Source organism: Procambarus clarkii, chromosome 82 (genome assembly GCF_040958095.1).
Source record: "Procambarus clarkii isolate CNS0578487 chromosome 82, FALCON_Pclarkii_2.0, whole genome shotgun sequence".
In the NCBI taxonomy this organism is placed as follows: Eukaryota; Metazoa; Arthropoda; class Malacostraca; order Decapoda; family Cambaridae; genus Procambarus; species Procambarus clarkii.
In genome coordinates, this window is record NC_091231.1 from 4324544 (window position 1) to 4348248 (window position 23705).

The window sequence follows — 23705 nt, forward strand, 5'->3', positions numbered from 1 at the left end:
CACCTTATGGGTTGCTGTTTGGCTATTTATAGTGCGTTGGAAAAAAACGAGATGGCGTTAGTTGTATTTTGTAGGGCAATTTGTTATAAGTGTAATTTGATGTCAACAGATGGCGTAAGCTGTATCTTATGGCCACTATTGACCAGCCAGTTGATAGTGTTCTCTTCTGCCGACAGATGGCATCAGCTGTGTTATTATTATTTTAATAATATTATTACATTAATAATAATGTATTATTATTAATTTAAACACTGATCTATACGTCTGGTAGCTTATAATAAGATTTTATACCATGCTGGTATTAGGTAACTAGAATTCTGCAGTTACTTTTTATTATCTACTGTTGAGGATATGTAAGACAAATGTAAGGTTTTGAGGCTAAGTAACGAAGATAGTTACAAGATACGAGCCAGATGGTGTTGAGATTGCAAAAGGGATTATGATAAGAACTTAAGACAATTCTATAATCAATGTTCCAGCGATGTGTCAATATTTCATTCAAAATGATCTGCTACCAGAAATTTTAGCCAAATATCCCCAGTTTGCTAACTGTAGGTAGTAACTAAGTGACTGTAACCTATCCACCGCTGCCCACTGGATGGGGGGCGGTGTGCAGGACAAACATATAAATTGTGACACTAGCTCTCCACATATGTCAATGTCTTAATTTAGAACCTGTACTTGAGGTCGATCTCGAACCCATTGTTGATGTGACGACTTATATTGAATTTTGTAACTAGCTCATCAAGATTGTAACTTGCTTAGCTAAATGAATTGTGGAGTTCAGTCCCTGAGCCCATTATGTGCCTCTGTAACCCTTTCCATCACCGCCCACAAGATGGGTATAGGGTGCATAATAAATGAACTAAACTAAACTAACTTAAGCCAAAAAATCAATGCATAAATGTTCGCAAATATGAGACTGGGATTTATTTCTCGAAAAATTAGCAATAAAATACGCTTCTAGTTCTTTATTTTTAAAGAATCACGCTCAGGAGTAAAATTTCGGACATTTCAGATATTTTGAAAACTGCAGGGGGGTTTGGGCAAAATATGACCCTTCGCCGTTTTCAGTAATTAGCATATTTTCGGTATAAAAAGTCGTAATTTGAAAATGAAAATAGGTGCAGAGAGTCAGAAATCGGCTCAAAATTCACAGCCAGAAGTCAAATTTCCGACATTTCAGATATTTTGAAAACTGCAGGGGGGTTTGGGCAAAATATGGCCCATCGCCGTTTTCAGTAATTGGCATATTTTCGGTATAAAAAGTCGTAATTTGAAAATGAAAATAGGTGCAGAGAGTCAGAATTCGGCTCAAAAATCACGCTCAGGAGTCAAATTTCCGACACTTCAGATATTTTTGAAACTGCAGGGGGGGTTTGGGCAAAATATGACCCATCGCCGTTTTCAGTAATTGGCATATTTTCAGTGTAAAAAGTCGTAATTTGAAAATGAAAATAGGTGCAGAGAGTCAGAAATCGGCTCAAAAACCACGCTCAGGAGTCAAATTTCGGACATTTCAGATATTTTGAAAACTGCAGGGGGGTTTGGGCAAAATATGGCCCATCGCCGTTTTCAGTAATTGGCATATTTTCAGTGTAAAAAGTCGTAATTTGAAAATGAAAATAGGTGCAGAGAGTCAGAAATCGGCTCAAAAACCACGCTCAGGAGTCAAATTTCGGACATTTTAGATATTTTGAAAACTGCAGGGGGGTTTGGGCAAAATATGACCCATCGCCGTTTTCAGTAATTGGCATATTTTCGGTGTAAAAAGTCATAATTTGAAAATGAAAATAGGTGTAGAGAGTCATAATTCCGCTCAAAAATCACGCTCAGGAGTCAAATTTCGGACATTTCAGATATTTTGAAAACTGCAGGGGGGTTTGGGCAAAATATGACCCATTGCCGTTTTCAGTAATTGGCATATTTTCGGTGTAAAAAGTAGTAATTTGAAAATGAAAATACGTGCAGAGAGTCAGAATTCGGCTCAAAAATCACAATCAGGAGTCAAATTTCCGACATTTCAGATATTTTGAAAACTGCATGGGGGTTTGGGCAAAATATGACCCATCCCCGTTTTCAGTAATTGGCATATTTTCGGTATAAAAAGTCGTAATTTGAAAATGAAAATAGGTGTAGAGAGTCAGAATTCAGCTCAAAAATCAAGCTCAGGAGCCAAATTTTCGACATTTCAGATATTTTGAAAACTGCAGGGGGGTTTGGGCAAAATATGACCCATCGCCGTTTTCAGTAATTGAAATATTTTCGGTATAAAATATCGTAATATGAAAATGAAAATAGGTGTAGAGAGTCAGAATTCAGCTCAAAAATCAAGCTCAGGAGCCAAATTTACCAAAAACAAAAATAATTATGTACTAAACATGAGGCCATAGTTCACAAAATATATCATCACTTTATAGAAATATTATGTCAGAATTCTCATTCATTATAATGAAAATGGTTTACTAAATAGCATTTTGAAGTTTATTTACAAAAATATACAAGTTCTACATAAATATACTATTACTTTTCTTATTGCATACATATATATACAGTACTGTAGTACAAATATGGACTCAAACCCCACCTACATAATCAAACTTTTGGAAAGATACTAATCCTTAATAAAAATGTAAACTAGTTCAATAGGATCAAAAACACACACTTAGGTATTTTTGGTAAAAATGTGAAATACATGAAATCTTTCACACTTTTCCAAGTGCATTATCAACGTCAGAGTTTGTGGTTTGGAGCAGACTAGCATCTCAAAGACTAATACAGTTGCTATCCAGAATCCAGTCCTCTTATTTTTCTTGACCTCCTGATCATGTCACCTCCATTTCCGACTCCATTTCAGTGTTTCAGAGGGGATGTTTTCCAAGGAGTTAAGATCAGTTGTCCTTTTTGTCATCCTGGGATTCTGAGAACTGGAGTTGATATTAATAAAGGTATCAGTCCAGATGCTATCCCTTGTAACTCCCTCCAAACCCAAAGGAGAGCAGCTATTGAGAAACTTAGATTTTAATAAATGAATAAATCCAAGTAGTCTCAATAGCTGCTCTCCTTTGGGTATGGATGGAGTTACAAGGGATAGCATCTGGAAGGGATATGTTTATTAACAATTCCAGATCTCAGAATCCCAGGATGATGGAAAGGACAATTGATCATATTCCCTCATAAACATCGGCAGTCGGGAATGGAGGTGACATGATTAGGTGGTCAAGAAAGATAGGATCCCGGAAAACCGTATTAATCATTCAGATGCAGGTCTCCTCCAAACCATATACAGTGTTAAATATTTAGTACAGAGAAGGTATAATGAATATAGGTTGGCAAGTGATATAGTACATGGTTTGGTCACATGATCACCCATCCAGTTTCTGGCCAGCCCCAAAGATGTTTAACTAGGCTATGACACATGCATTATCTACCGTGCCATACCATGGTGGAGATAATGATTATAATACAAGTGGTAGTGTTAATAAAATTATTACAGAGTACATATAAAGAATTTGGCATTTACTATCATAAAAAAGCTGAATGTTTAAGATCTGAAGTAATTCAAGATATTGCACAAACCATGAAAAAGAAAAATTTGAACTATATAAGGCAATCTTTACCAGGGTTCCTTTAAATATTAATTTGAAAAGGTATAATATTCCTTTAATAAGAAAAGGTATAATAAAAATATAATGCTTTGGGTAGCATTCCAAACATTAGAATAAAATAAAATAAAACGATAATTTAGCCAAGTAAACCAGTGACCATAATATCCAAGAGTGGTGTTGGTTTGACTTTGATTCAGTGTTAATTCAACATTGAAGTTGAATTTGCATTGCTCTTGGATATTATTCCTTCTAGTGTTATTTCCAACAAAATCATTAATTATTTATCCTGACAGTTCCAAACTTTTTACAGAGACAACTTGTGTAGCATGGAAAAAAACAGAGTGAGTGAGTTTCAAGCTGAATATCCTGAGGAAATCTTGAAGACAACAAAATAAGGAGAAGAATTTCTAGCCAGTCCAGATCATCACTGAAGTTGCATCAATCACTTTTTATATATAATCATTAATTAAACATGGTGTTGAATGGAACTATGGAACCATTTTTCAGCTAAGTTACTTTTTAATTACTTCTTCAATATTAAGGTTTTCAATTTTTTGTTCAATATTTAATAGGTTTTCTAGACTATCTGCAGGAGCCGCTTTTGTTTGTGCTGTACTTAAATTTTTGTTTGTTTCATGACCAGGAACTTGTTCTCTCACTCCACTGCCCACTTGTGTTTGAAGATTTTTCTCACAGAAATCAACACTTTGCTGAATTTTTTTGTCTTCTTCCTTGAAATTTTTACTAATGATATAATTTATTTCTGTTAAGTAAGAGAGAACACGATCATAGTACCCAAGATCAAGATCAAAACAGGATAGGACTTTCTTCTGAATGTTCATGGCTTGTTCTCCCTTCAAGGCCTCCGAAATGGCTGAATATCTCACCGTTAGCCTGTAATCACATAAGACTGTCAGCATACATCTGCAAATTATGTACGATTGGTGCAAGTAAACAAAGTTGTCATTACAGTCCTGAAGAAAATAAATACCTAGATCAGCTTATTTACTTCACATTTTTATATACTGTACTGTACAGGGTATACGATTTTCAAAACTGAATCAATTCTTTAGCTTTGTTCTATAGCAGTTGCCTAATTATTTGGTATACTTTAAATTTTACAGTTATATTTCCAAGTTGGATTTGTTGTTAATATACTATATGAGATGTTGTCATCTTTATAATCAGCAAATGTGTTATCAGCATACATTTGTTTTTTATTTATAAATTTTTATACAATGGACTCTTATTCAAATAGACTTGCCATTGTCTATGGCAAGTCTTAACCCACCAGGGCGGCACACCCGGTGGTGGCGCACCATTTTCCCTACGCAGATTTCACTACTACTGTTATGCAGCATGTAGTCAGACCTAGAAGATGGTCACAAACATTTACAGTCAGGCAGGCATTCAACAGTCACAAGTCGGTCAAAGACAGTTAGGCATTCACAGTTGTGATAGCAATCAGTCAGTTTGTAAACAACATGAGTTTGTTGTTTACAGAACATGAAGGCCACCATCTGGTAGGAATGAAGCCGAGAATCTGAACCGTATTAATCCCATTACCGATGGTCTAGATGCAGCTGGAGAGGTAGGGAATATTTATCAAAGGATCTGGTGTGGGGATGGGTTTGGGGATATAGCAGTGATGGGGGAGCTGAGGGGTGGACGAGACATGAGCACATTTACCACATGACCACCACGTCAAACCCACCCACCCATCCAGAAAATAGCTGCCTGCCTGCCCAAACCCACCCAGTTTCCATTACTCCAATGAATTCAAAGTTAATTATTATTTTTTGTTATAATGTATTTTTCAGTTATCATCAAACTGTTTAGATGTGTTCTTACTGTAAATGATAGAACACACCTCTAGGCATTAATTCACAATACATAAACAATTAGTTATTGTAATATTTGTGTATTAATACATACACAAATAATGCATACAATTAGTTGTAAATAAAAATAAACAATTATAGTATACAAATTTTAGTTTGTACTAACCTTTATATGTAACCATAATGAGTGGGGGAAAATGGTGGGGCATATATTGAGCAAAATCTTAATTTAAATCCTTCATATGATGGGTACTGTAAAGAAGAACTAGATTATAGTTTTCACTATAAGCCCCTAAACCCTAATTTTTCCCAGCTATTGTAGCTCACCGACTGCTTAACAAACTCAAAATGAAAACCAACAATGGAATTTTGTTTTAACCATTCTCATTGGTTAATTGGAACCTTGGCTCCAGTTAGAAAATTTAAAAAGTGTGTTTTATCAATATTAAAAGTTGCCATCTGTACCCACTTAATTTCTATGCTCTGAGCAAGTTTTAATGAGCAAAAACAAAATCAACATGTTTGTGTGATGAATATCTACTCGATAAACCTAATTATACAGGCGCACTCCCTCCAACGACGTCTCTGGACGGAAAGCCAACGAACATGGTGTCTAATCTGATAAATGAAAGAGAACTTCTGCCCTCGCAAAATATTTGTTTTATGACAAAATACATCACAATTCTGATTTAGTAAATACAAAAAATACATCACAAGTACACAGTACATAATTCAAATACAATAATAATGTACTGTATAGTATAAGTGAGAATGGTGATGTTGAGTGAGGAAGATGTTATTGAATAAGATTCAACAGAAGTTGAGATGCTGAGGTTCCAACATTTATATAATCCAGAAGTCAGCTTTGAAAATAATGATGTGAATTTGTTACTTATATTTTGTATGAGTTTGGTTCTATTTAACCTCCTCTTCCAGTGAATGGCTGTGTATATTTTGCCACCATATCTATAATCTCACCATGACTGTTTATCTCACTCAATCCAGGCCTGTGTCGGCCTTAGGATTGTCTATTATTTCTTCTGTGAGTATTGGATTTCATTCATTTAACATAGGCAGTGAGTGCTTATATTTTTTGGTAATGGAACCTTCTCAGTAGCTTCCTTGAGTTACAAACTCTGATTCATGAGTCATTGTATATACTGTAAGTAGGCATCTAAAGACTTGAGGGCTTATCAAACCCAGAAAATACAATGCCTCTGAGAACCTAATATTTTAAGTGTAGGGCCCTTAAAACACAAAGTTATTACTGTACTGTACATTGCCCTAAACATCCAATGTTTGCTAGAAACAAATACAACAAATAGAAAGCCTGGAAGACTAGATCATGGGAGGTTTAAAGGTTGCTGGATATAATATTACTTCTGAGCCTGATTTGTTTGTCAACAGAGGTGACTGCTGGATCTGGACTAACTTTACAATAGGGTAAGTAATTTTATGGTTATTTGGATCATCATCAACATCCACCCACCCTGCCTGCCCACTAGCCAGCCAGACCACGTGCCCCCCCCCCCACTAGAAAGCCAGACCACGTGCCCACCCACACTAGCCAGCCAGACCACGTGCCCACCCCCACTAGCCAGCCAGACCACGTGCCCACCCCCACTAACCAGCCAGTCCACCTGCCCACCCCAACTAGCCAGCCAGTCCACCTGCCCACCCCCACCCCTGCCTGCCTGCCAGCCAGCTAGCCAGTTACCCATCCATCCATCTTACCTGGAGAGGGTTTAGTAACAGTATTAGTAACACAATTTACAGTACTTTAATAACTTGGCTTGTTTTCAATATTTTATTATTGGCAACTATTTTTGTGCCTAGCGAACTTACCAAGTATGCTCATCTGGCCCACTTAACCTACTGTACTTTCACATCCGTAATGCGACCACATTAGACGCAGGGCAAATTTTTTATACATTTAAAAATAAAAAAGCGCGTCTTATATGCCAGCAAATACAGTACAACATATCTCGGAGATGGCCTAAAAACATGCATCCTATCCATTGGCAAATATGGCATTTCAGCAAAACAAAAACATGACAAAGCTTACATTTTAAGCAGAATGAGAGAGATAAGCCGCCACTGCCTAGGCTTAAAGCAGATGTTTTGTGGAGATAAATCAAAAGTTGCAATTAGGGTCTTGTGCAAACGCCGTACTTCCCGACCATCTAAGTCTGTTGCTTCTAGAATCTGTCGAAGACTGGCAAAAAAATTTTTTTTTAATACAAACAAGTATGTTAAAATAGTCGTATTGTATAATAATATCTCAGCCAGGTAAAATTTATTGTATAATAGCAAATCTAAGTACCATGTATGCAGTAGAATGTATTTGTGGGTGTGTACATGCTTGCATACATACATATGTGCTGCTATATGTATATAAGTGTGTGTGTAATTACCTAAGTGTAGTTACAGGATGAGAGCTACGCTCGTGGTGTCCCGTCTTCCCAGCACTCTTTGTCATATAACGCTTTGAAACTACTGACGGTCTTGGCCTCCACCACCTTCTCACTTAACTTGTTCCAACCGTCTACCACCCTATTTGCGAAGGTGAATTTTCTTACATTTCTTCAGCATCTGTGTTTAGCTAGTTTAAATCTATGACCGCTTGTTCTTGAAGTTCCAGGTCTCAGGAAATCTTCCCTGTCGATTTTATCAATCCCTGTTGCTATTTTGTACGTAGTGATCATATCATCTCTCTTTCTTCTATCTTCTAGTTTTGGCATATTTAATGCTTCTAACCTCTCCTCGTAGCTCTTGCCCTTCAGTTCTGGGAGCCACTTAGTAGCATGTCTTTGCACCTTTTCCAGTTTGTTGATGTGCTTCTTAAGATATGGGCACCACACAACAGCTGCATATTCTAGCTTTGGCCTAACAAAAGTCATGAACAATTTCTTTAGTATATCGCCATCCATGTATTAAAAAGCAATTCTGAAGTTAGAAAGCATAGCATAGGCTCCTTGCACAATATTCTTTATGTGGTCCTCAGGTGATAGTTTTCTATCTAGAACCACCCCTAGATCTCTTTCTTTATCAGAATTCTTTAAAGATTTCTCACATAATATATAGGTTGTGTGGGGTCTATGTTCTCCTATTCCACATTCCATAACATGGCATTTATTAACATTAAATTCCATTTGCCAAGTGGTGCTCCATATACTTATTTTGTCCAGGTCTTCTTGAAGGGCATGACAATCATCTAAATTTCTTATCCTTCCTATTATCTTAGCATCATCAGCAAACATGTTCATATAATTCTGTATACCAACTGGTAGATCATTTATGTACACAATAAACATCACTGGTGCAAGAACTGAACCCTGTGGTACTCCACTTGTGACATTTCTCCATTCCAATACATTGCCTCTGATTACTGCCCTCATTTTTCTATCAGTCAGAAAATTTTTCATCCATGATAGAAGCTTACCTGTCACCCCTCCAATATTTTCCAGTTTCCAGAACAACCTCTTATGTGGAACTCTGCCGAACGCCTTTTTTAGGTCCAGATAGATGCAGTCAACCCAACCATCTCTTTCCTGTAATATCTCTGTGGCTCGATCATAGAAACTGAGTAAATTCGATACACAGGATCTTCCAGATCAAAAACCATACTGTCTGTCTGATATTATATAATTTCTCTCTAGGTGTTCTACCCATTTAGTTTTGATTAGTTTTTCCAATACTTTCACTATTACACTTGTCAATGATACAGGTCTATAATTGCGGGGGTCTTCCCTGCTGCCACTTTTGTAGATTGGAACTATGTTAGCCTGTTTCCACACGTCTGCTACGATTCCTGTACACAGGGATGCCTGAAAGATCAGGTGAAGTGGAATGCTGAGCTCAGATGCCCATTCTCTCAGAACCCATGGTGAAACGCCATCTGGGCCAGCTGCTTTGTTCTTACCGAGCTCCTTGAGCATTTTTTCCACTTCGTCTCTAGACACCTCTATGTGCTCTATGTTGTTCTCTGGAATTCTTATTGTATCTGGTTCCCTAAAGATTTCATTTTGTACAAACACACTTTGGAACTTTTCGTTTAGTGTTTCACACATTTCCTTTTCATCTTCCGTGAATCTATTTCCCATTTTCAACCTCTGAATATTATCCTTTACCTGCAATTTGTTGTTTATGAATTTATAGAATAGACCTGGTTCTGTTTTACATTTGTCTGCAATCCCTTTTTCAAAATTTCTTTCTGCCTCTCTCCTCACTGCCGTGTAGTTGTTTCTCGCATCTTTGTATCGCTGGTATGTTTGGGGGTTCGGCCTCTTCCTGTATTGATTCCATTTTTGTGTCTTTTGGTCTCTAGCCCTCTCGCAATTTCTATTGAACCAATCCTGTTTCCTAGTTCTGCATCTCTGTTTTGGTATAAATTTTTTTGTGCCTTTATCATATATTTCACAAAACTTGACATACATCTCATTCACTTCCTTGCCTAGCATCAAGTCTGTCCAATTATACTCACTAAAAAAATTTCTAAGGTCACCATAATGTCCTCTCCTGAAGTCTGGTTTTTCAACTGCTTCAACCTCCTTATTTTCTTCCAGCTTATAACGCATTGCATACTTTATTCCCAGAAAGACATGGTCACTTTTACCCAAGTGTGTAAGTAATTACCTGTGTGTAGTTACAGGATGAGAGCTATTTTTGTAGTGTCCTGTCCTCCCAAAAATACTTATCATAAGACATTTTGAAGCGGGTGGAGAAGTGGATGTATACATATATATGTGCATATTTACATGTGTGTACATGCTTGCCTGCAGAAATAATTTATTCTTAAGTCAGATGAGTGATTATACCTCACTTATGCAAATTTTGTTTGAATTTTTCATCTTTTAACTCAAATACAAATTTGAGTTAAAAGTGAGATTTCTGCCAAATGGGAAACCCAAATAACTTTGAACTGTTTGATTTTGGAATATTTCCAGTAGTTAAGACAAAAAAACTTGAATGTCCAGGTAATATGAATGTCCAGCTAACTCAAATGGGGGCAAGTCCCATATAATTTGGATTACCATACGTAGATGGTACCTGATATTCTCCATCCCCAACATATGTCAGCACCATCCATAACTCAATTTCTACCTATCCTACATATCTGGACTAATGGAAAAAACAAAAACTTTAGCATATGATGACAGGTCAGGAAGGAATAGCTCATGAACAACATATTTAAAACCAAAACCAAAAAGTTTTTCAAAAGCTCCACCAATTGAGCGACCAATTTGGAATGGGAGGACTAAAGGCCATTTCAATAAGCACTGTTGGATTTTCATCCTCAAATGCTTTATCTTGGATGGTCTTTAATCCCCCAAGAAATCACTACATAACATTTCTGAGCTCTAGCAGCTTGATGGCTGCAAAGTGTGCAACCCAAAGAGACAAAGAGGGTAAACACTAGCTTCATGCACAACACCTTGCATTCTTGCATGTCTATGGGTGAAAACAGCAATGCTCGCAGTAGTGTGAATGGAACGAGCAAAGCCGGTAGTCCTCCTAGTACACAAATTGTCTGACAAGCAGAATAAAGACACCAAGAACAATCTTGTGTACCTTTCCTTTGAATGCTCTATTCGAAAACACAGGAAATTAATTCCCTAATATGTAATGTACAAAATAAACTTTTACCAAATCCATTGGAAAGCAATCTAAACTAGCTGAGGAAAGCTAGCATTTCCCTAGTGGGAACACCACCCACTTCTCCAATTGCCATTTGTGATTTTTCCCCATTTTATTTGTTATCAGGTAACTATTTTTTGTCATGTGCATCTTGTTGTACTTTTAAATAGCTATGTAGTTCAGGGGTTAATAATACTGTTAGCATTGACACCTTTAAACAATAATATGTTATGAAGAACTAATGATCCTAATATGCAAGAGGGGTAGAAGCTTGACCAGCCACGAACCAAAACAGGCCTATCCTTATCCTTGATACAACAAAGGAAGACCAGAGACCTACTTGAGCACATCCTGTACTCGAGACAAGTACAGTGTTTTTCCTAACAAGAAGTTTACAGATTGACTGCCCCTGATCCTGACAAGAGACAAAGAGCAGACGACCGAGCTGAAATTTATAGACAGAAGAGGTAAATATTAAAATAAATCTCCTGAAAGCTTTGGTATGGGTAGCACTAATAGGTAGATTTGAAAATAACAAAGCCGATACTATGAGTCACTTACTATGCACTAGTTTTTTCTTCCACAATGTTTTGACGCCAAGCAACTTGGGAGTAGTTGTCAATAAAGGGAAGAGTTGAACCTTCTATGTCTACTTCTTCATTCTTCTTCTTCTTCTTCTTCTTGGATTTCAATTTTTGTTCGTTTGTTTGTGATTCCTTTTGGCTCCCTTTCTCATCCAAAGCTTTTACAGTGGATATGTCGTCTGTTGCAGAGTCAGGGCAACCTTCCACCTTGTCTTGTTGGCTAAATACCGTTTCTTCATACTGCTCACTTCCTCCAATAAATGATACAACCTGAAGAAAATTGCAAGTACAGTACACGTTGAACCGGTTAAGTTTTCTCTGAAAAAATATTACAATACACTTTATTTCTGAACTCGATCCACTATTGTCACCACAGTATTTAGACAATGTTCTGCTTCCTGGGGAACACAAAACTCTTGCCAGGGAGTGACAGTGGAGTATAGTAGTTATCTTTCAATGCTTAAAATTATTATCCAGCATTCTCTCTATACCCAATTTGGGTTATCTTCTTGAAGTTATCTTGAGATGATTTCGGGGCTCTTTAGTGTCTCCGCGGCCCGGTCCTCGACCAGGCTTCCAGACCAGGGTGCATACAAGTGCAGTACATTGTATTTGCAGATCCACAGATAACCTCACAATTATATGCTCACTAATCTATTACTTTCAGATGTTACTGCTTCTCTTTGAGGTAATGTAATACTGCCTTATGGCCCAGAAACAAACAGTAAAATATTTATTAATTTGTACTTTCTAACACATAGATCTCAAGACAATAGTCAGTTCCTATTACATCTTGTTCCATGAGTTACTTCTAGCTATTTATGATTTATATGAAATTAAGGACCCCACAACATACCATCTAAGTACTGCACACATTATATATTTCAAAGTATCAAACTCATTAACACAGAAGTGTGTACCTTGAGCTGCAGCTTCTTGGCGTCCCTCTGCAGTTGTTGATAATCAGGTAATGGCAACTTTTGTGTACACTGTTTTGCACCTGCATCATCAGTGATTTCAATCTGTAAGTCCTCAGCCATTTCTTCGTGGTCAAGCTTATGACAGATGGCAATGTATTTTCCTTTGGCATCTATACCCAATCGGAGACCTTGAAGTATAAATGGCTGTTATTATTTTCTTATCTTTTAATGCAGAAAGAAGTTAAAGATTTAAGAGCAATGTCTGAGTTGAAACTCCAAATAAGCCTGGGATTAATTACTGATCTGGAGGATAAAGAATACAGTAATACATAAATGTTATAATTCAAATTATCACTTAGAAGAGCAAGTGTGATGGGTTTTGCACTTGAAATTCACAAACCTTTGAAGATTAATGACAACAAAAAAATAAACACCAGATTTCATCCCTGGCTGCTATATTTTCTACCATTAAATATCTCTTAATCCAATCATTACAAAATTTTCAATCATCCTGAAATTCAGAACATTCTACATGGAGCTGTACGACAGCGGAATAATGCGGTTCTGACATTAAGGTTCCATTAAGTGCCTGGGAGCTAATCATATGGCCAATACTTAACCTAGTCACAGATCTTTCCAACTTCCTAATTTGGTGACACAAGGAAGGCCTTGATGATCACATCATCTTTATTTGCAATAGCAGATGAGCCTTAAGACTGAAGTTTAGGCTGACCTCAATCACCTTCTATAGGCGAGTGGTCAATAGCACACTACACTATATGTATGCACCAGATCTCTAACCCTACCCAGGACAGAAAAAAATGTACATATCCTGGTTAGCATTGTAAATGAATGACCCTGTCAGTGGAACAAAATAATGAACAACAATTCAGTGTATATATTAGGATTTATAAAGTGTGTACAATATACAGTGATACCTTAGTGTATGATTTCCCTAGAGTGCGAATTTTTTAGTATATGACTTACATATTCATCGTAAAATTTGAATTGGTGTACGATGTTTTACTTGGAATATGACGTCTGTTAATACGTGTATAGGTCGAACGAGCGCGTGGTGCAGGGTGCAGGGCGAGGCACACTCAGTTGTTTACCAGTGTATCCCGCCTAGTGACGACTGCGTTTGAATTCTTTGTAACGAATTTCATTTTTTCTGTTTTTTTTTTGTTTTCTGAACAGTAAAGTTATATTATATATCATGCCATGGGTCCCAAGATGGATGGTGAGGGAACTGGATGGATGATGGGAGGGGTGGACGGATGGATGGTGGAGGGGGACTGGACAGATGGATGGTGGAGGACTGGATGGTGGGGGACTGGATGGATGGATGATGAGGGGCCTGGATGGACGGATGATGAAGGGCCTGGATGGATGGATGGTGAAGGGCCTGGATGGATGGATGGTGGAGGGGGGATTGGATGGATGGATGAATGGTGAGGGGACTCGATGGATGGTGGGGGAACGGGATGGATGGATGGTTACCTTACCTTACCTTGAGATGGATGGATGGATGGATGGCTGGATGGTGGGGGAACTGGATGGATGGATACGGGGATGCGGTGGGTGGATGGATGATGGAGGGGGACATGATGGATGGATACGGGGATGCGGTGGATAGATGGATAGAGTAGGGAAACATGATGGATGGTGGGGTGAACCAACATTCCCCACACCGCACTTTCACCGCTAAATGTTACTTATGTTTACTTATTTTATTTATGGTTTATATTTATACCCGATTGTTTTGTGAATGAAAAATACGAGTAGTATTCTGTATAAAATGTATTTTTAAATTAATATTTTTGGGAGGTGTGGAACGGATTAATTCAATTTACGCTATTTCTCATGGGAAAATTCATTTTAGTGTACAAATTTTTTATGTACGACGCGTCTTTGGGAACGGATTAGGATCGTAAATGAAGGTACCACTGTATTAATCTTTATAAAGTGCATACAAGGATTTTATAGCATTTTTATTAGACTACTATTGATAATCCAGGGCATATGATACTAACAGTAATTTAATTATTTTTCAATTCATATCCAATAAATAATAACATAGGCCTATTCAGTAAAAAAATGTTAAATATTGTTAAAATAAACAATAAAAATAAAAAAGTAAGAGAATACCACTAACCTGAGGTGGTGTCATAATCTTCCCAAGTACGATTAATGTGTTCCAACATGCCGCGCACATACTTGTCCCCTAAAACTGTACGTAATGAGTCAAACGACATCCACTCTCTTAGAGCCTGCTCCACCTGAGTGAAAGTAAAGCAAGTCAGCCAACATCAGGCAGCCTCATAACCACTATTGAGGGCTAATAAACATACAAGAGTAGACTAAAGTGATGGTGTCATTTATAAATACAGCACCGAGTGTGACAAAACACTCCCCTTCTAGGTTGCTAATGTCGTCAGCTCGTGAAGGACACTTTGATCTTGTCAGGCTTCGCATGACAATTTTAACATCTTCAGACTCATGTGGCAGGCTGGAGATCAAAGATCAACCCACTACTAAGATCAACTCCCAAAACAAACGAAAATTACAGAACAATCAACCCTCCTTCAAAAACAGTTTGAGAACCGCTAATTGCATAACCTTCTAAAACTTAAACAATTTATAATTATAAACTTAAAACAAAAATATCATGTACTAGTACTTTACAAATTAATGTACAGTACCTCACTATCCTCTTACCAAAATGTTAAATTGATCAGATTATTACATATATGTATTATACTGCATATACTGTATATATAGTCTTCTTAACTTTAAACAAAATTTGTAAAGGTTTTCCCTTTCCTTCAACATCATGAGAAGGGAAGGAAAGGAAATTATCAGGATAATGTGATAAGCCAGTATGACTATATAGAACATGGAAGGTATGCGAGAACAGGATAGGAGCTGGGGGTAGGACAACACTATGAAGGAATGATGTCCAATCACTTGGACCATTGGAAATCATATGCTGAGCTCAAAGAAGTGAGTTATCGCTGTATCGACCAGACCAAGTGGTTGCATTTTTAGAAGATATTAATAATGCTTGCTGCCACACAATAGCTATAACATTTATAGACATTACTTACTTGGTAGACTGCAACAAGAGGGTTTTCATCTTTTATAATCTTCTCATTTGATGCCTTAGGAAGGCTCCCATCTTTGACATCACTCTTTGAATTTGTATCGACCATCTCTGGAATGCTTCCCTTATCCTTTCGACCTCCCTTACTCATGTTGTCCTTTTCACTTTGGTCTCTGTTCTTTGACTTGCTTTCATCATTCATCCCTTTATTTTCCGAGCACGTTGTCAAGGCTTCAGTGACAATCTCCGAGATCGATGTAAAAGATTTTTTTTTCTCAGCTTTATCATCATCTTCAAGATTCAACAGTCCTCCTAAAATTATTTAAAGTGTTAATTTAAAAAATAATAACAAGGTGAATCTAGCTAGAGAAGATAGAGTCAAGAGTTGTACAGACAGATGTACACAAGGGTAAGGAACACATACATGAAAATGTACGTGTTCCTTACCCTTGACATCAATGTCAAAGTTATGTTTGGTTGCAAAGAACATAAAATGCTGTCAATGATGCAGAGAAACACAAAGATGAGAGATGATTATTTGTATTATAAATGTATATCTGTGAAACATGGGGAAGTGGATATGTCAGGGAGGCAATGATGAGGTATGTTAGGGCTGAAAAGATAAGATGCAGTCAGTGATGCAAAGATGGGGTGAGGTCAGGAAAGCAAAGATGGGGTGAGGTCAGTGAGGCAAAGATCACTGACCTCACTTCTTGCCTATTTCTCCCCTTCATAAGCACTATCCATGTGTGTGTCTCAAGCTTTCATAAAGCCCATACAATAGAAATGCCATCTTCAAAGAAAGTTTACTCTTATCTTGGTGTTTCTTTGTGTTGTTGTTTGGTGGGTTGAGATCATATTGTAAACATGAATATGAATATATCCCCAACACCCTACCATCACCCCCCCCCCCCCAAACCATCCACTCCCCCCTCCCAACACCCTACCATTACCCCTTGCTCTTTTTGCTCACTTTGCTCTTTTAGAACTTTGAGAGTAAAGAGGATTAGCTCTTTATGAAAGTGATCACAATGCTTGCTAACTAGGGCAGTGTGGGTCCACATGACCCATCAGTATGACACTAATGGGTTAATGTGGACATTTTGATTGATTTATGTATATACTCTATAGTGGATTGACAAAAAAATGGGGACTTTGAAGGCTTTTCAGATGGACGGGTGTTTGTATAATGGGAGCCTCCTGTAATTTTAGAGCAACAATTGCCTATTCTTGCTGTCTCAAATGATCTTTTTAGAGTGATCTGATATCTTCTTTGGTGTCACAGTGATGGTTTCTCTCACTGATGGATTAAGGTTTGCTTTAGACTTGGGTTCCAAGCCCCATACTATGTGACAATACCATTTGAAAATCACCTTGTCACAGTGGAGTTCACCTAGAGACAAAGTCGCCTCTGAAGAATACCTGATCAACCAGGCTGTGATTCATACGTCAGGCTGCAAGCAGCCACATCCAACAGCCTGGTTGACCAACTGGGATTCCTGGTCGGAGACCGGGCCATGGGGCTGTTGATCCCCAGAAGCTACACAAGGTAGCCACAAGGTAAGTAGGAGACTGTTATGCCAACAATAACCTTAGTGCAACCTTAACCTAGATTAAGACAGCATCCGAGGGAGTCATACTCATAAAGAATAGTTTTTCATCGCTCTAAATTATAAAACAAAAAGTCTACAGTCCAATATGTTTTATAGCACATGTCACTAAAACAATTTAAGCAAGTACTGTACCTGTAATATCAACATATTTTCCATAGCGCCCTCGCAGCTTTTTCAATACAGGAATTTTAACAGTTTTAATATCAGCATTTCCCGTGTGTCGCAAATAAAGAGGGTCTGTTGCTAGCTGTTTGCGCACAATTTCTGAAGCTTCAAAACACACGTTGCTGCAGAAATACTGAAAAGAAAATACAAGAAATTAACAATTAAATAATCTGAATATCAAAATAAAGATTGGGTTTGTATTAACTTGAAGCCCTGTAGGATAATAGGTAACCTAGTCTCAGTCTGCAACAGAAGCATATTGTGGGTAAATAAAATGGTCACCACTATTCCATGAGAACTACTGCTCCCAAATGGTCACCACTATTCCATGAGAACTACTGCTCCCAACTGGTCACCACTATTCCATGAGAACTACTGCTCCCAAATGGTCACCACTATTCCATGAGAACTACTGCTCCCAAATGGTCACCACTATTCCATGAGAACTACTGCTCCCAAATGGTCACCACTATTCCATGAGAACTACTGCTCCCAAATGGTCACCACTATTCCATGAGAACTACTGCTCCCAAATGGTCACCACTATTCCCATGAGAACTACTGCTCCCAAATGGTCACCTCTGCTCCAATTGTCAGGTCTTTCTTTCTACACTCACACTGTACTGCTCTTTGGTGTTTGGTTATATTCTCTTTGCTCTACACTTTCACTAAAAATGTCCCCCCCCTCCCCCCACACACTCAGTTGTCTTTGTTTTCCAACATGTACTGTACATGAACTTTTCAGTAATTTACTCGCTTACCTTCTGCTGTCCCAATTGCACTTGATGCAGAAGTCATCTTCATTCTTTACACTCAGTCTTGTTCCTTGATGGAAGCAATTACTGTACCTCACTTGTGTGATGTACTGAACTACTGTGTAAGAATTCTCGAGCAAATAATGAACATCAGTGTGCTTTATTTGCTTTAGTATATTCTATTTTGGACTACGACCTCAGCTCATAGCAGAGGAACCAGGGTTTGATACCCAGACAGAATGGGCACATTTCCTTTCACTTGATATCTCTCTTCATCTAGCAGTAAAACAGATACTCAAGAGTTAGAAAATTATTGCAGGTTGCATCCTGGGGAAGGTCAGAATAGTTGGCCTAGAGGGACCTAGAAAAGCCCAAGTATAAGTGTCATTTACCCGCCATTGGAAATTATTTTATAAACGAGAGTTTATTATAAACATCGCAAATCACTATTGGCATAATACGAGTGGCTGAGCCTTAAACCTTGTGACACACCCCCATCAAAAGGTGATGAGAAGTCAAATTCTATTGTATTGTCTTATATTTACTGCATTAAACTCCATCCTAATCTAGCTGTCAAGCTGGCCACAACATTAGCTCTGCAGTGTAAGTGAAACAACTTAAATTAGGCATCTATATAAAAGAATATAATTTTATTTTCCCAATGGCAGTGCTTCCATGGACACCCATTACAGCTGGCCAGCATATATTATAAACCTGTCCCATGCAATTTAAGTACAATATATCAATAACAACAAGTAATTACTGTACATGTATATCTTCCACCCTAAGATAATAATGTATAAAAAGTAACGCACTGGAATACTTACTCTTCTTACGGAGATGTCATAAATCTTGTTCCTACGGATAATGTAAGATCTGTTCCCAAACACGTCTTCAAAAGTTCTAGAACACAGCGGGTATCCACATAGGCTGGTAGTGGAACGGTCATTGACGATATCATCATAAATGGATGGATTAATGTACCGAGCCTGAGGAAATATACTGTAATTAACTTTAATTCAACTACTTATATGTCTGTATTGAAAAGATAAATGTGTTGACCATATGCTACATATTATTGCACACTGTACAAGGCTCAAAATTACTTATTTTCACAGTTATTAGTTTTTAACACCAAAGGAATATTTTTAAATGTATAATAGAGTGACAAGATGACAAGAATGTGATGAATTTATGAATAACTATTAAAGCCATTAAACAAAATCGAACCCATGTCCCTCAATTCCTCAAGCACATGTGTAGCCTCAATATTTAAATAATATTTTTGTGTACAAATCCACAAGGGCCGTGACGAGGATTCGAACTCTACGAGTTTTGACCACGTCGTAGCTCAGGTGATTAAGGCAGCGTCTGGGATGCTCTCAGACATAGGTTCGAATCCTCGTCACGGCCCTTGTGGATTTGTTCATTTGATGCATCACGCTACTGTGATTTCTGTGTGTAATATTTGTGTGTGTTTGGAGTGAGGTCTCATCCTCAATCAAGTTCTAGAACTAGTTTGATGGTGCAGCACCATGTTTCCCTTAACCTAACCTGCCAAAATTTTAGCATCCAGATGCCTAATTATTTGAAAGGAATACTGATGCAAGTGCTATATAACATTTTAATATTTTATATTTGTGCTTGAACATAGGTACAGTAGTGTTAATGCATGCCAATTATTTTGAAATATGACGATGAACATGGTAACGTGGCACTTTATAAATACAAGGGTTACCGGCTTAAATAGAAATTTACAGTTGGGTGACAGCTGAAATAGGTCCTGGGTTCAAGTCCCATGGAGGATAAGAACATTTGAGCAATATTTCCTTTCACTTGATGCGCCTGTTCATCTAGCAGTATATAGGAACCCAAAAGTTAGACAATTGTTGTCAATTACATCCTCAAAAAGCCTAACATGCCTTTAGACGACCCCCCCCCCCCCCACCAACTATGGAAAACCATATCTACCTGCTTTTGTTTCTACAAGAATATTTGCTACACTAGTGTACCTAATACTGTAATTTAATAATGTATGGATATCTGGGTAAATACTTGTATTACTTTTTTACTTAATGATCAAGAATTATGATATCCTTTAGTCATTTTATAAAAATATACACAAGAATGGAACACACACAATAGTCAAATGGAGATATGTTGCAAAGAATAAACATAATTTAAGATTTCATCAATTCTAAATATATCTTTGATCATGGGTTTCAACGATTTTTTTTTACTAAGTTAACATAATTTATGCGATCAACACTAATACCAACACAGGTTATGTTGTAAAGGGAGTCTGTGATTCTAACTTGGTCATGTTATCATCTTCACTTTTACATTTAATATGATTTTCTCCCAGTGTATCAGCTCCACAAGAGTAGCAGCAGATGGTAGTTAGGAAGCGAGATCAAATCATTACCACACATGGGTTAAAAAGGACGTCACTCATTATCCATTAAATGGCCCTAGTCGCTATCAGCAATTACCTCGTGCTTAAATCACCAAATGCAATTTTTTGTACATTTTTTTGTGAACAAGTTTTGTCATACACACCACGATGTAAGACATATTATTAGCCAAGCCGTCTAGGAGTCAAACCAGAAGAGTCATGGAGGACATATGCACCCAATGAAACCTCCAAACATGCTAACCTATCACCACCTAACACCTCCAACAAGATACAGTATATTGAAAAACAAATCCCAGCCTATAATTAAGGTTCGACTGCACAGTATTCTTAAATCATTCTGAATGAATTAGGAGATGGCCTTAGCTTACCTGCTTAACAAAATCCAAGGGGCTGACAGCATTTAATATCATGCTCAGGTATATGCCCTGTGCACGGTGCTTCGCTTCCTTGGCCAAATCACTTGTAATTTTGAAACTCTCCTCTCTGTAAGACATTTAATATTTAGAAAATTAACATGAAATCATATTATAAACACCTAATATGTCTCGGGTTTTTGCCTTAGTGGCTTTTCTTATACAATGTGGTGTAGCATAGGCCTGCCTTGTAGAGTGCTTGGAGCTGCATGTGCTCAGGGTTACCTTCGCTGAGCTGCCCTTGCACTTGCCAGAGTTGTCTTCTCTGGAGTGATTGAGAGTCACTCCCTTAGAGGTATAGAGTCAGGGGTTTTGTCTATTTTCTGTTTTATCCTGGGAGGGATAAGACAGAAATGCTCAAACTTTGACTGGTGGGATGCACTGGTGGTTCACAGGCTTCCCTTCAGCATGCCAAGGTTATCTTGAGGTTATCTTGAGATGATTTCGGGGCTTTTTAGTGTCCCCGCGGCTCGGTCCTCAACCAGGCCTCCACCCCCAGGAAGCAGCCCGTGACAGCTGACTAACACCCAGGTACCTATTTTACTGCTAGGTAACAGGGGCATAGGGTGAAAGAAACTCTGCCCATTGTTTCTCGCCGGCGCCTGGGATCGAACCCAGGACCACAGGATCACAAGTCCAGCGTGCTGTCCGCTCGGCCGACCGGCTCCCTTCAGCTAATCAACAAATTCACTGTTAAGTATTTAATGCTAACTTACAAATTTCAGTGTTTTTGGTATTAAAATGTACACAAAGGTGGGTTCTGTCATTTCTACCATTTAAATGTGTTTAATAAAATAGCAGGAAATAGCAAAACTTGGACAAAACAGAACTTCTTCAGCTATGAACTGCCTTCGGTAAGATTTTGTCCATTCATGCGGAAGTCGACAACATTTTTGAAATACTGATCTGCTCTCATCCCTAATATCCTGCATAAAACAACTAAGTAGCAAATACATTAATTAGGTTGATGGCTTAAAATATCAGATCACGACAAATCAAACCTCTTACCTCCTAGACGGCTTATTTGTTCCATGTCCTACGGTATCCTCTGCAGTCTTCTTTGGAATATTCTCTTCCAACATATTTGAACTGAAACAAAAGATTTCAACTAAGACAAACAAAATCAACAGTTCTCAAAATATTGACAGAACTGAAAAATTGCCAGCTAATCTTTTTTTATTTTTTATTTTTTTGAGGGGGGGACTGAAACTTAAAAAGTAAGATTAGATCAATTAAACAGAAGTCATTGGAAAGTATTTATTTATTTATTTATTTACTTTATTTATATATACTGTACAAAAGTTCTTACATTCTTGTAAAGCCACTAACATGCATAGGGTTTCAGGCAGGTCCCTAATTTTTTCCCCGGAATGCTACCCGCCGAATCGTTTAACAACCAGGAACCCATTCACTGCTTAGTGAATAGAGGCTACAGTTAAGGATTGGTGTCTGGTCAATCCTGCCCAGCCAGGATATGAACCCAGGCCAAAGTGCTTGTGAAGCACCGGGCACTTGCTTTACCACTACAACATGGGGAGTGCATATTCTGGCTTATGCACCACGCAGACTGCATATTATTTTATTCTGGCTTGTGTATGATCTTTATGCTGTAAAATGGTACCAGGGTAGATACCTGGAATATTAAAAACTAAGAATAAAGGTGATATCAACTACCAGTGGAACAGGAGACTGTGAGCCGGTTGTTGGTCACCAGTACACCTAAGGAAACTGAAAACCTCACCAAAACATACCGAGATGCCATATATTTCTTCCATGCACATTAAAGTTAAGATCTTAACATTACTTGGTTTCCAAGAAACAAGACACTATACATGGGGGAGGTCAGATATTTGGCCTTTAGAGGAACCATTAAAAACCAAGTTTATTCATTCAAGTTGAAAACCCTATCAAAACATAGGCTACTGACATATGATAAACAATATGTAGGTTCAACATAACAAATTTTAGTTGAATTATTAATATGATAAATCTTGAAAGTGTTATTTAATAAAATGCCATATTGACTTTAATTTTGGTGGCCAGCAATGATTTGAGAGTATGAGTCACGATAACGTGGCTGAAGAGTTGATATCCAACCCACACATCTGAAAATGAAGAAACGACGACATTTCGGTCCATCATGGACTTGATAATTTACCTGAATTTACATGAGGGCTACTAACACTCTAGATGCTTCAACGAGGACAGGAAGCTGGCGTCATTTCTTCCTTTTCAGATATGTGAGAGTTGGATATCTATTGATTTGAGAAGCAAGAATTCTTATTTTACATGCAGTTTTTAAGAACAATTATGGAAGTAGCAGTACATGCAGGGAAGTACTTGCCAAAAGTAGCAGCAACATATGATTAACTTACATAGCACAAACATTCTATGGGAAAAATTTGACATGTAGATATAGCATTTAGATTTACTACAAGATATTAAGTAATTGTTGGTTTTCTAAAATGGTTAAATGAAACACAGCATTCTATTGCAGTTGAGATAATTTACTTTTGCAACATTTTTTTCTTTGGACTAGTCAGACTTGTTATATCAGACATGTTTCTTTTGTGATGTTTATGAATTCTGTTGCAGTGTACTTAGAAATAACTTATAGTGCTCTATAAAAGTTTTAACTTTTAACAGTTTT

At 37.7% G+C, this 23705-nt stretch overlaps 1 protein-coding gene across 5 annotated transcripts in view; it reads right to left on the reverse strand.

The window, feature by feature from the left end:
• Positions 1–2470: 2470 nt before the first annotated feature.
• LOC123764399 (putative RNA polymerase II subunit B1 CTD phosphatase rpap2) overlaps positions 2471–23705 on the reverse strand; it is a 35398-nt gene continuing 14163 nt past the window's right edge. For all 5 annotated transcript variants that reach the window (XM_045752199.2, XM_045752196.2, XM_045752198.2 and 2 more), the window contains exons 2-11: positions 22064–22144; positions 21011–21125; positions 19054–19215; positions 17439–17604; positions 15698–16005; positions 14746–14869; positions 12591–12778; positions 11648–11940; positions 7515–7664; positions 2471–4502 (exon numbers count right to left, since the gene is read on the reverse strand). In XM_045752199.2, coding sequence (XP_045608155.1) covers positions 4121–4502; positions 7515–7664; positions 11648–11940; positions 12591–12778; positions 14746–14869; positions 15698–16005; positions 17439–17604; positions 19054–19215; positions 21011–21125; positions 22064–22137 — 1962 coding nt within the window. In that variant the 5' untranslated portion in view covers positions 22138–22144 and the 3' untranslated portion in view covers positions 2471–4120. The remainder of the gene's footprint in view (positions 4503–7514; positions 7665–11647; positions 11941–12590; positions 12779–14745; positions 14870–15697; positions 16006–17438; positions 17605–19053; positions 19216–21010; positions 21126–22063; positions 22145–23705) is intronic.